This window comes from Sciurus vulgaris (genome assembly GCF_902686455.1).
Source record: "Sciurus vulgaris genome assembly, chromosome: 12".
NCBI lineage: Eukaryota > Metazoa > Chordata > Mammalia > Rodentia > Sciuridae > Sciurus > Sciurus vulgaris.
In genome coordinates, this window is record NC_136473.1 from 97569518 (window position 1) to 97583484 (window position 13967).

The following is a 13967-nucleotide window of genomic DNA, read 5'->3' on the forward strand; positions in this document are numbered from 1 at the left end:
TGTTTGTGCCGAAGTCATAGGTGAAGCTCTGAGAGCAGGTAGGTGTCATTCTCCAAAGGAGAAGATACAGAGAGAAGAGGGGACAGACAGAGGCACCTCATGCTGGTGAGGTGGTAGAGCTGGTGAAAAGTATTATAAATATATAAATATAAATAGTATTATAAAATCCAAAAATGAGAACTTAAAAAGGAAATGTTCACCAATCATGATGGAAACACACCTGTAACCCCAGATAATGCTATTTGGGAGGCTGAACCAGGAGGATCCCAGGTTCAAGGCCAGTCTGGGCAAATTAATAAGACAGTGTCTCCAATTAAAAAAAAAGAGGTGGGGGACTGAAAATGTAGCTCAGTGTTAGAGCATTTGCCCGGCATGTGTGAAGCATCCGGGGTTAAGTTCCTAGTACCACACACACAGAAAAAGAGGGGCCATCCTGGAAAACTTGAGGCGAAGACAACAAACAGGCAAACCGAGCCTTGAAGGTTGTAGTAGAGTAGATTAAAGGGGGAAGAAGAACCCAAAGTAGGTGGAAGGTAGGCATGGATCACTTATTTGGGGGTTTCTTCAGTGTCAGTAGTTAAAGGAAAGTTGGCAACAGAGTCATTGTGGGAATTTTTTATATGATTTTTCCTCCAAGAAAATTTTATATTTAAAGCACAGGGAAGGTCATTGAAAATAAAAAGAGCTGTCTCTTCTGATATTTTTCATTCTTTATTAGCACTGGTCTTCTCTTCCTCTTATCAAAGTCAAGACACCTCAGACAAGCTCTATCACTTTTTTCCTTTTCTTATTGCAGCTATGTTTTTGAAGCAAATATTGTGTTTTAAATTTTCTTTTATCTATAAAAATTTTAATAGGTAAATGACAATGCTAACCCTTCTGTTTCCTTAGGTTATTCCCAGTTACCATGCTTGATATTTATTTTTTTTTATTATTTGTTCTATTTAGTTAGATATGACAGCAGAATGCATTTTGATTCATTGTATGCAAATGGAGTACAACTTTTCATTTCTCTGGTTGTATATGATGTGGAGTCACACCATTTGTGTAATCATACATGTACATAGGGTAATGACATTTGTCTCACTCCACCATCTTTCCATCCCCTGCCCCCTCCCTCCTCTCATTTCCTTCTATACATTCCAAAGTTCCTCCATCCTTTACCCCTCTGCACCCCCGATCACGTATCAGCATCCACTTATCAGAGAAAACATTTGTCTTTTGGTTTTGGGGGATTGGCTTATCTCATTTAGCATGATATTCTCCAACTCCATCCATTAACCTACAAATGCCATAATTTTATTCTTCTTTATGGATGAGTAATATTCCTTTATGAATATATACCACAGTTTATTTATCTATTCATCTATTGAAGGGCATCTAGATTGGTTCCACAGTCTAGCTATTGTGAATTGAACTGCTATGAACCTTGATGTGGCTGTGTCACTGTAGTATGCTGATTTTAAGTCCTTTGGGTATAAATCGAGGAGTGGGATAGCTGGGTCAAATGGTGGATTGTCAGGGTCTTAAGCCTCGCTGCTCTTCTCGACCAGTGACAAGGGAAGGAGCACTCCCCAACAAGGCCAGACCAGGATAGGTAGGGCCGACTGACCGCCCACTTCCAGCCCTCTGGGCAGAGGACAATCAGACGCACGTCAGGGAGACCAGTCACAGCAGGAACTCGTTTATTGAGGAAGTCATACAGCTTTTATGTAGGGTGGAGGCTAGGCAGGAACCAATCAGCTTAAAGGTCAGCAAGGCACGGGGGTTCATGCAGGTGAGAGTCCCATAAGACTATATGGCAAGCACAAGCTGATCACGTTCGCGGAACTATTGTTAACCAATCCCTGACGGTGGTCCGATTTATTGTCATTAACTATTGAAAATGCCTTTAAGGCCTTGATCTTGCTCACTTGCCAGGTCATAAGGAGTCAGCCTGAGTTAGTTAACGTGTCATTAGTCCCAACAGTGGATGCATTCCAAGTTTTCTGAGAAATCTCCATACTACTTTCCAGAGTGGCTGCACCAATTTACAACCCCAACAGGAATGTATGGGTATGCCTTTTTCCCTACATCCACGCCAGCACCTATTGTTACTTGTATTCTTGATAATAGCCATTCTAATTGGAGTGAGATGAAATCTTAGGGTAGTTCTGATTTACATTTCTCTACTTACTAAAGATGTTGGAACATTTTTTCATATATTTGTTGATCAGTTGTATTCTTCTGTGAAGTGTCTGTTCAGTTCCTTAGCCCATTTATTGATTGGGTTATTTGTATTTTTGGTGTTAAGTTTTTTGAGTTCTTTATAAATTTTGGAGATTGGTGCTCTATCTGAAGTGCTTGTGGTAAAGATTTTCTCCCACTTTGTAGGCACTCTCTTCCCATTGATTTTTTCCTTTGCTGAGAAAAAGCTTTTTAGTTGGAATCCATCCCATTTATTGATTCTTTTATTTGTTGCACTTTGGGAGTCTTGTTAAGGAAATCTGGTCCTAGGCTGACATGATAAAGATTTGGGCCTACTTTTTCTTCTATTTGGTGCAGAATCTCTCTTCTAATTCCTAGGAATTTATTTCATAAACTTCTGTAAATACCTGTCTTACTCTTTTATCTCTGGTTTATGAACCAAAGCACTTGAAAAATTAACATTACTAAAGCATAACTTGGACAGGTTTTACTCATTCATCATCCCTGTTGTATTGTGTTCTATAACATTTAGAACTCATCATAGTTGGACAGATTTTCTAGCATTCTCTTATAGTACCATACCCCAGTGAAATCATTTCTTCATCTCAGCCAAAGCAGTCTAGGTTCCCCTGAAACACCTGGGTTTTTTTTCAGTCTATGCTTTTCGGCCTACTGTATCTATTACTTGGCATAACTTCTCTACCAGTATAAATCAGCACAGTTATTTCCTCCATCAAGAAGTCATCTGACTAAGTAGACATCAAGCACAATGAAGGCTAGTGCTTTTCAAATTGAAAAACACATCCCATTATTTACCCATTAATTTTAGTGGGTCAAGATCAGCCGTTTTCCTTTAATGAAACATCTTAGAAATAAGCCCCTATTTAAGTTTCTAGTTTTGATATTTTAAATAGCTTTCCTGTGAACATTTTTACATGTGTAAAAACCTTCTTAAATCTGTTAAAAAAAAAAAGTTTCTTATTTCTTCTTTAAGATAAATTACTCAAAAGTAGTCAGTGTAGGGAATGCTTTCTAAGACTCCAAGTACTTAATTGCCCAGTGTCTCCAGAAAGATTCTTTTGTACTCTTTCAGTGTTACATAAAAGTGCATGTGCCATGGTGCTGTTGCCAACACTGTACATTATCATTCTTTTACCAATTTAATGAGGAAAAAATGGAATGTCTTTAATGTGTATCTGTTTGCTTAAATAGTCAAATTTCTTTGTTGATCACTTTTCCCTTTTTAAAATTAGAAGCAATTTTAAACTTTTTAAAATAATATATGGACATTTACTTAATTAAATTTACTTTTAGTAATTATTTTTAGTTTTTGTTATAAACAGAGGTGCTGAATTTTGAGGAATCTAGCATTTCTTTACTTTTATCATAACGTGAAACACAGGCATGGAATTGAAACAGAAGATACTATGAGCATTATAGTAAACAAACATTATTTTCTTATCCTTTGAAATGTCAAGATTTTTTAAATTATTTTTTAAAAAGAGGCTACAGAAGAAAATGTCTTCCCATCCTTCCTTATACATACTTAGTAAATAACTGCTTTTGCCCATGAAAATTTGCGTAACCATTCTTAGATATCATACATAATTGATACAATTTGTGTTGCTGATTTTTAACCCAGAAGAATTTGCTAGACAATACATGCTGTTGTAAAAACTAATGGACATTTTTTAAACTCCCATATAAAGCTTGTCCACTATGTATTGCCAGTTCTTTCTTTCTTTCTTTCTTTCTTTCTTTTTTTTTTTTTTGTGGTGCTAGGGATTGAACCCCAGGGCCTTGTGCATGTGGGGCAAGCACTCTCTTACCAACTGAGCTATAGCCCCAGCCCCATCATTTCTAAGGTCTAACTCCTAGGGTTGAGTAGATGATTGTATCCTAAAATATAGGGTTAATAGAAATTGTTATGATTTACACATATTTTAAGGATTTTCCAGGGTAGAAAATAGATAATGTAGGTAAATTTAGTGTAGGTAATTAAATTTTTTACTTTTCAATAAGAAAGTATTCTTTTTAAAAACCACTTTGTGATTCTCCGGAACCCAAGATCAGGAAGAACCAGATACAGATTCCTTCCAAGTATGAAAGTTTATTAATACTTTTATATCTTTTTGCCTTAAGCCTTTCAAGTAAGTAGGACAATAAGTTTTTTGTTTCTGACATCTACAGTAATAAAAGGACACCATTACCAGTGCTCACTCTACATCCAGGCATTGGAGGCCTAGTCAGAAGGACAGAAGCCTACCAACTTCTAGATCAAATGTCAACAATAGGATTCCCAGAAGCCAAAAAAGAATAAAGGAAAGATTGAATCCTTCTTGCTTATCTTGTAGAAAGTGGTATATGAATATTAAGTGCTTAGAATATATTTCCCTAATTAGGAAGTCATAAAGATCATCAGATTAAATCTCAGTTATCAGGTATATCATGAATTATTTTTGATGATTTGATAAAAAATAATTTCTTATCAGAAATCTAATATCTCTTGACAATTGCTGACAATAGTCTTTGTTTCTACTTAGATCAATTTAAAGTTTGGCATCAGAAAACCGGAAGCTCGCACAGGAACTGAGACAGATACCTGTACAGCATGTGCGGGTACCTTGATCCTTGAGTTTGCTGCTTTAAGTCGATTCACAGGAGCAACAATATTTGAGGTTTGCTTTTCATGGTCTTTGATTTCCTGGGTATTGGGTATAGCTCATTTCATATTTGTTTTCCATTGGTTAAGTTTTAGGATTATCAGTTGGAGGATTATTGTTATTTTGATGAACTTTTCAACTGCATTCCATTACATAGGTTTTAATTGTCAAAAGCATAGAAGTCATTATGAAGCAGTTATGTTAAATACCACTCTATTTTGTTCACAAATTATAAAGTGAAATTTTAGTTTTATTTTTAGAAGATTGTTTAGCTCTATTATATATATTTGATGGCTCCTAGATATAAATATCTTATAAGAAATGCTGTGTCTGTTTTGTGAGCCTTCTGAACAGTCAATTGCATTGCTGAACCATTTTCTACTCTGCTAAAACAGTGAAATTTTTGCATTGATAAGTCTTGATTGAGAGTCTAATCTGTAAATGTATTTCCTACAAGGGAAATGTTACTCATTATCTAGAAGACTGAACATCCCCCACATAGTTAGTTGTGGTCTAACTATATATTTTTTAAAGCTAAGTATGTAAACCTGTCATTGGAGTGCAATAGTTTTTACATAAAGTATCCTCTTTTTCAAACATATGACTTAGGTGAATTTTTAAAAATTCAGCAAATGGTACATATCAACAGAGCAGAAATAGGAAATGCATACTAGGATTACAGACATTGAATCAGACTACAAATAAGACAAGTGAAATGGTCTTTGTGTATATATGTGTTTGTATGTTCAGATGTGTTAAGGACAAGTTTTATCATGTTGGAACAGTTAATCTTTTAAACTCGTATTCCATACCTTGTTGATTAATGTTTTCCCTTCATTAAAAAGTATAGATACTATTGCATACTTTTAAATATGAGCTACAAACTCAGAGATGTTGATGAATTTGTAGGTAAGGAAAATGAGACTCAGGATAAGAGACCTACAGAGTTAGTGGGTGAATGAGTACAGTTGGAATTAGAATCCATCTCTTTCTGAATTCAAAGTTCATACTCTTTCCAGTGGGCTTATTTGAGTTTAAAACTGAATCTATTGAAAATCATGATTTTTCTTAAACTTCTTGAATATACAGTAATTGATTTTCAGAGAAGCAACCTGATGCAATTGATGGACAGAACATTGATCTAATAGGTAAACTGGTCTATGGACCAAATCTAACCACTACCTGCTTTTTTTTTTTTTTTTTTTTCCTTTCAATAATGGTATTGAAGATTGAATCCCGAGTCTAGCACATGCTCATCAAGTGCTCTACCACTGAGCTACCTGCCCAACCCTCCTGCCTATTTTTGTATTAAAAAAAAAGTTTTATTAGAACACATTCATAAACACATTCAATTATTTTTACCTATGATTGCTTTGTGCTACAGTAACAGAGTTGAGAATTGTGACCACTGACAACATAACCTAAAATGCCTGAAATATTTACTGTCAAGCCCTTGTCAGAAAAAGTTTGCCAACCTTGATCTAACACATACAGAGGTCTGAATTCTTGTATTAGTGGTCCCTGAACTCAGTTTTAAACTTGGGTTAAGTTTGATGTCACTGTCACTGGGTCTACATTTTTCTTTTTCCTTTTCTTTCTTTCTTTTTTTTTTTTTTTTTTTGCTATAAAATAAGAATAGGGAAATAAGATTTTTTGACTCTGAAATTCTACCAAAGTTATAATCTGTTTTGTTTGAAAAAAAAATCAGCATAAATAGGTTAAGTCAAGGATTAAAACTATTTTGCACTCTGTTCAAAGTGGCAGATTTGTTTCATACTTTTTTTCTTTATGGTGGTACTTCTGTTACGCTAAACAGGCTTGTGCTCTGAAATTTCTTCACCTATACATGCCCTCTGCTTTTATATTTTCTAACATATTTTTATCCCAAGTCAAGAATTTAATTAGAAATCATTTTAATTTTCATGTTCAATAGGTAAAAATTAATGAAAAAAAGAAAAAGTTATCATAAGGTTATAAGTTTGGTAACATCAAATATTCAGAAGCCTAGTTGATTTACTAACTTTTTACTAACCAAGTTATGTGTCATTTAAAGTAGGATCTAGCAGAGTACTATGGTACATACCTCTAATCCAGGCAGAGGTAGGAGGATCTCAAGTTGGGCGCAGCCTGGGCAACTTGGCAAGACCCTGTCTCAAAATAAAAAGAACCAGGGATGTAGTTCAGTGGTAGAGCACCCCTGGGTTCAGTCCCCAGTACTCCCTAGCCCCCCCAAAAGAATGAAGTTCTGAAATGACTATTTCAAAGACAGCATTCCAACTTTGAAGTTCTCTTTCAGTAGAGTATCTAAGGAGGTTAGATACTCCTTAGATCACTTAAGTGACAGAAATTAAGTGCATTTAATATGTTGGCAGTTAATATAATTTAATGATACATGTGTATTGGGAAAGTGTACTACAAGAATAGATGAAAATGGATGATCTCAAAGTGAGATCACTGCCACTAAATAGCATTTTCAGAGTCCTTATCTAGACTGACTGAAAAAGAGCCAAGATATGACTTTAAAGAAGTTTATATTATAAATGGTTAGCTTAGGAATTTTACTTAATTCTTAAAATATCCTGTGGGTCTTTGATTTTTGTTTCCTTTTTTCCAAAGGCGTGCAGTTCTTCAAGTTTGCTTTCCTTTTTAAATTTTAGGAATACGCAAGAAAAGCTCTTGATTTTCTCTGGGAAAAAAGACAGCGAAGCAGTAATTTAGTGGGTGTGACTATCAACATTCATACTGGAGACTGGGTGCGGAAAGGTAGGTAACCTGGGCTTTTAAAAATCAAAGTTTCATGTCCTCAGAATGGTTGAGAAATAAAGGATTTAATTTTTTCAAATAATCTTTGGATAATATTCTGTTTCATGCCTTAATGGGTATTGTATTGTAGGTATAGGGTATAGGTGAAACACTAGAATTAATTTATTTGAGGACTACAGCCATCTTATATCAAGGTATATTTAATGTTGTTATTAATCCTTCATAGGGTTTTTTCCCTACCTCTGGAAATAAAGTGTAGCATAAGAGCATAAAGTGTAGCTAAGAGCATAGATTCTGGAGCCATATTATTGGAATTGAGACTGTGTAATCTTAAGCAAGTTATTTAACTTCTGTGTGCCTCTCCATATTAACATCCCCATATCTGTAAAATGGGGATAATAATAGCACTTTATAGATTGATCGTGAGGACTAAATGGTTAGTATAAAGCATTTAGAATAGTGCCTGTCAAGGAAATAGTTAAACTCAGAGCTGAAATCAATGAAATTGAAACAAAAGAAACAATACAAAAAATTGACAAAATAAATAGTTGGTTCTTCGAAAAAATAAACAAAATTGATAAACCTTTAGCCACACTAACAAAGAGAAGACGAGAGAAAACCCAAATCACTAAAATTCGTAATGAACAAAGAAATATCACAACAGACACGATTGAAATACAAAACATAATTAGAAGCTATTTTGAAAATCTATACTCCAACAAAATAGAAAATTTCGAAGACATCAACAGGTTTCTAGAGACATATGAATTGCCTAAACTGAACGAGGAGGACATACACAATTTAAATAGACCAGTTTCAAGTACTGAAATAGAAGAAGTCATCAAAAGCCTACCAACAAAGAAAAGTCCGGGACCAGATGGGTTCTCAGCCGAGTTCTACAAAACCTTTAAAGAAGAGCTCATTCCAATACTTCTCAAAGTATTCCATGAAATAGAAGAGGAGGGAACCCTCCCAAACTCATTCTATGAAGCCAATATCACCCTGATACCTAAATCAGACAGAGACTCATCAAGGAAAGAAAATTTCAGACCAATATCCTTAATGAACATTGACGCAAAAATTCTCAACAAAATTTTAGCAAATTGCATACAAAAACATATTAAAAAGATAGTGCACCATGATCAAGTGGGTTTCATCCCAGGGATGCAAGGTTGGTTCAACATCCGGAAATCAATAAATGTCATTCACCATATCAATAGACTTAAAGTCAAGAATCACATGATTATTTCAATAGATGCAGAAAAATCATTTGATAAAAACAGCATCCCTTCATGCTCAAAACACTAGAAAAAATAGGGATAGTGGGAACATTCCTTAACATTGTAAAGGCCATCTATGCTAAGCCCATGGCTAATATCTTTCTAAATGGAGAAAAACTGAAAGCATTCCCCCTAAAAACTGGAACAAGGCAGGGATGCCCTCTTTCACCACTTCTATTCAACATTGTTCTTAAGACTCTAGCCAGAGCAATTAGACAAACCAAAGAAATTAAAGGGATACGAATTGGAAAAGAAGAACTCAAACTATCCCTGTTCGCTGATGACATGATTATATATTTAGAGGAACCTGGAAATTCCACCAGAAAACTCTTAGAACTCATAAGTGAATTCAGTAAAGTAGCAGGTTATAAGATCAATGCTCATAAATCCAATGCATTTTTATACATAAGTGATGAATCTTCAGAAAGAGAAATTAGGAAAACTACCCCATTCACAATAGCCTCGAAAAGAATAAAATACTTGGGAATCAATCTCACAAAAGAGGTGAAAGACCTCTACAATGAGAACTACAGAACACTAAAGAAAGAAATTAAAGAACACCTTAGAAGATGGAAAGATCTTCCATGTTCTTGGATAGGAAGAATTAATATTGTCAAAATGGCCATACTACCTAAAGTGCTATACAAATTCAATGCAATTCCAATTAAAATCCCAATGACGTACCTTACAGAAATAGAGCGAGCAATTATGAAATTCATCTGGAAGAATAAGAAACCCAGAATAGCTAAAGCAATCCTTAGCAGGAAGAGTGAAACAGGGGGTATTGCAATACCAGATCTTCAACTCTACTACAAAGCAATAGTAACAAAAACGGCATGGTATTGGTACCAAAATAGAAAGGTAGATTAATGGTACAGAATAGAGGACACGGACACAAACCCAAGTAAATACAATTTTCTCATACTAGACAAAGGTGCCAAAAATATGCAATGGAGAAAAGATAGCCTCTTCAACAAATGGTGCTGGGAGAATTGGAAATCCATATGCAACAGAATGAAACTAAACCCATATCTCTCACCATGCACGAAACTAAACTCAAAATGGATTAAGGACCTCGGAATCAGACCAGAGACCCTGCAGATTATAGAAGAAAAAGTAGGTCCAGATCTTCAACATGTCGGCTTAGGACCAGACTTCCTCAACAGGACTCCCATAGCACAAGAAATAAAAGCAAGAATCAATAACTGGGATAGATTCAAACTAAAAAGCTTTCTCTCAGCAAAGGAAACTATCAGCAATGCGAAGAAAGAGCCTACAGAGTGGGGGAATATCTTTGCCAATCATACTTCAGATAGAGCGCTAATCTCCAGAATCTATAAAGAACTCAAAAAACTCTACTCCAAGAATACAAATCATCCAGTCGACAAATGGGCTAAGGAAATGAATAGACACTTCACAGAAGAAGATCTACAAGCAATCAACAAACATATGGAAAAATGTTCCACATCTCTAGTAATAAGAGAAATGCAAATCAAAACCACCCTAAGGTTCCATCTCACCCCAATTAGAATGGCGATTATCAAGAATATAAGCAACAACAGGTGTTGGCGAGGATGTGGGGAGAAAGGTACACTCATACATTGCTGGTGGGGCTGCAAATTAGTGCAGCCACTCTGGAAAGCAGTGTGGAGATTCCTTAGAAAACTTGGAATGGAACCACCATTTGACCCACCTATCCCACTCCTTGGCCTATACCCAAAGGACTTAAAATCAGCATACTACAGAGATACAGCCACATCAATGTTCATAGCTGCTCCATTCACAGTAGCCAGACTGTGGAACCAACCTAGATGTCCTTCAATTGATGAATGGATAAAGAAACTGTGGTGTATATATATACAATGGAATATTACTCAGCCATAAAGAATGATAAAATTATGGCATTTGCAGGCAAATGGATGAAATTGGAGAATATCATGCTAAGTGAGATAAGCCAATCTCAAAAAGCCAAAGGACTAATGATATCGCTAATAAGTGGATGATGACACATAATGGGGGGAGGGAAGGGTTAGTGTTAGGGTTAGAGTTAGGGTTAGGGAGGGGGGCAATTATGGAGGAAGGAAGGACTGTATAGAGGGAAAAGAGGGGTGGGAGGGGTGGGGGGAAGGGAAAAAATAACAGAATGAATCAAACAACATTACTGTATGTAAATTTATGATTACACAAATGGTATGCCTTTACGCCATGTACAAACAGAAACAACATGTATCCCATTTGTTTACAATAAAAAAAAATACATTATAAAAGAAAAAAAAAAGAATAGTGCCTGTCATGCTACATTTCGTATGAAGTGCTCATTAATGTGATGTTAGTCCTTTTGATTAATAATTTTACTTCTTTAATTTAGCATAAAACAAACTATAGACAATTGTTTGTTCCCAAAGGTGTTCATTGTATAGTTACTTGTAATACTGGAAAACTGTAAATAACCACTAATAAAAGAATAACTAACAATTATTTTTACATGAACATGGGAGTATTAAGTTATTAAAATGGATTGGAAGTAAGGAAAGAAACATAGCAATGCTCTGTGGGCACACAGGATATAATTGTATAAAGAATATAATTTTATGTTTATAAAATAGCCCGTGGAAGTAGAAGGATGACCACTAGGGTGGCGGCAGGGGGAGGGCAGGGTAGGGGTGTATTGGGTAGTGAAATTAACCAACTCGTGTTTTTATGTATGTGCTGATATGTCACAGTGAAACCCACCATTCTGTGTAGATGAGATACACCAATAAGAAAATAAAGTTAAATGAAAAAATGCCCCTATAAAAGCAATCATCAAAGAATGGAAATATGCTAGAATATTCCTTATGAGGTTATCTTTTTTATATAGTTCTCTCTGTTCCATGGGGCTTATCTTGTTTCTGTATAAAATAAAAAACATTTTTCTATATTTAAATAAATAAAATTGTGTTATATACTTGTTTATTTGAACATAGTAAAATAAAACTATTGTGTCTTTTTAGTATCGTAAAAGTTTTCCTAAGTTTTGTCTAAATGGTTCCTGAAAGAATTCTGAATACTGGCTTCAAAATTCTGCATTTTTTTACCTTTTTTTTTTTTCTTTTAAACCCACTTTGGACCTCATGAGTAAATTAATCATAATTAATTTTGAATTGTTCTTAATCCTTGACTTATGACATGACTCTCTTATCATTGGTCCATACATGACCCATTTTATTTAATCATTTTATTATAAGGAGTGCCCACTAATGAGCCTTTGCAACAGCAACCTACTTGATAATATACTAGTGTGCATGGTCCTTGATTCTCTCCACCTTTGTAACTCCACACCTTTGCCTCCTCCCACCCGAAGTAATCGTCAACTCTCCGTTGATTGTTCTCTTACTTTCCTTTTAATAAAATTGTATTGTATCTATACATATTCTTAAAAATATGTATTTTGTTTTATTTTAAATTTTTATTAAAGGGTATCACATTTGATGTCCCCTTTGAGACTTTTTTACTTAACACATTACTCAGACTTGTGCATATTGTTGCATGGAGTTATAATTAATTTTTTGATTGCTGTTTGATATTTTATGGAATTAATAAATCCATCATGGGCATTTGTAGAATTTTACTATTGTGAACAATAGTGTTGTGAATATTTTTGTAATTTTCTCCAGTTGTACATGTCTATGAGTTTCTCTTGGCTATGTACAGGGAGTGGAATTTTTAAGTCAGAGGATAAGTTAATAATGTTCAGATTCAGGAGAATAATGTCCAATTGTTTTCCTAAGTTATATCATAACTTTATACTGTAAGATCACTTGTGGGTTGACTTCCTCTCCAACATTGTATATTGTTAAAGTATTGCCAAACAAATGAGTTTCTAAATAACATCCTATTATGGTTTGGTTTTTATTTTCTTGATCACTAATGATGTTGAATACTTCTTCATTTATTGGTCATGTATGTTTCCTTATTTTTTTAATTATATGTTTTTGTATTTTTCCCATTTGCTATTGGGTTCATGTGACTTTTTAAAAATTACTTGTAAAAAGTCTTTATATATTCTTAATACTAATTCTTTGTCAGTTGTATGTATCACATATATCTTCTTCCAGTTTATGACTCACCCTTTGACTCCAAGTTCTTTTAAATTTTTAATGTAGTTGAATTTATCAATCTGTGCTCTTGTGATCAATACTTTTTTGTCTTGTTTAGGAATCTCTTACTAAACAGAGGTCCATAAGATATTTCAATATCTTTTTAAGTTTTGTTATTGATATTGAAATTCTTAAGCCATCTGGAGTTGAATTGTGTTTGTAATGTGAGGTAAAACTAGTTCTCACAGATTTCTCCTTTCTTAGAATTTTTAGCAGTGTTTTCCACTTTACAAATATGAGGAGATTAAAAAACGTTATAATTTTACAATTCAGTGATCTATATGCTATGCGTATGATGTTTATGGTCTGTGTGACATCTATCCTTTGAAATTTGTTGAAGTGTTCATTTTGGCCCAAAACATAGTCAGTTTTTATAAATGTTCCATCTATGCCTAAGAAAAATTGTAATTTTTCCAATTGTCAGATTAGAATCCTATGTACATACGTTTGCTCAATTATTAATAATATCATATAGGTCCTGGGGATCTTCTGTTTGCTTGATCTATTAATAGTTAAGAAAAGTAGATGAAATTTTCAATGATGCTCTTTTTATAGTTCTGGTTTTTGCTTTATGTATTTTGTTGAGTGCATTCATTTAAAATTTCTGTCTCTTCTTAGTTGAACATTTTGACATTATGTTGCGGCTCTGTCCATTTCTAATAATACTCTCTCTGAAAGTATATTTTATAACTGCATCAGCTTCATCTTGCGTAGCATTTTTCCATCCTTTTATGTTCAGTCTTTGCATGTGCTTATGCTTTTAAGTGTGCCTTTGGTAAAATTTATATGTCTTTAAATCCGTTTTTTCTTTGTCTTTTAATGTTAATTTTAGTCCACTTACAATCTTTTAATATTTTAATATATTTGTAGTTCTTTATACTATATTAATGTTATTTCAGTGTGTCCCCTTTTTCTGTTTCATTTGAATCCTTTTG

The 13967-nt window shown here is 34.3% G+C and overlaps 1 protein-coding gene across 2 annotated transcripts in view; it reads left to right on the forward strand.

The window, feature by feature from the left end:
• The window catches only part of EDEM3 (ER degradation enhancing alpha-mannosidase like protein 3), a 70329-nt gene that overhangs the window by 26094 nt on the left and 30268 nt on the right, over positions 1–13967 (forward strand). For both annotated transcript variants that reach the window (XM_079108022.1, XM_079108023.1), the window contains exons 7-8: positions 4731–4865; positions 7508–7613. In XM_079108022.1, coding sequence (XP_078964148.1) covers positions 4731–4865; positions 7508–7613 — 241 coding nt within the window. The remainder of the gene's footprint in view (positions 1–4730; positions 4866–7507; positions 7614–13967) is intronic.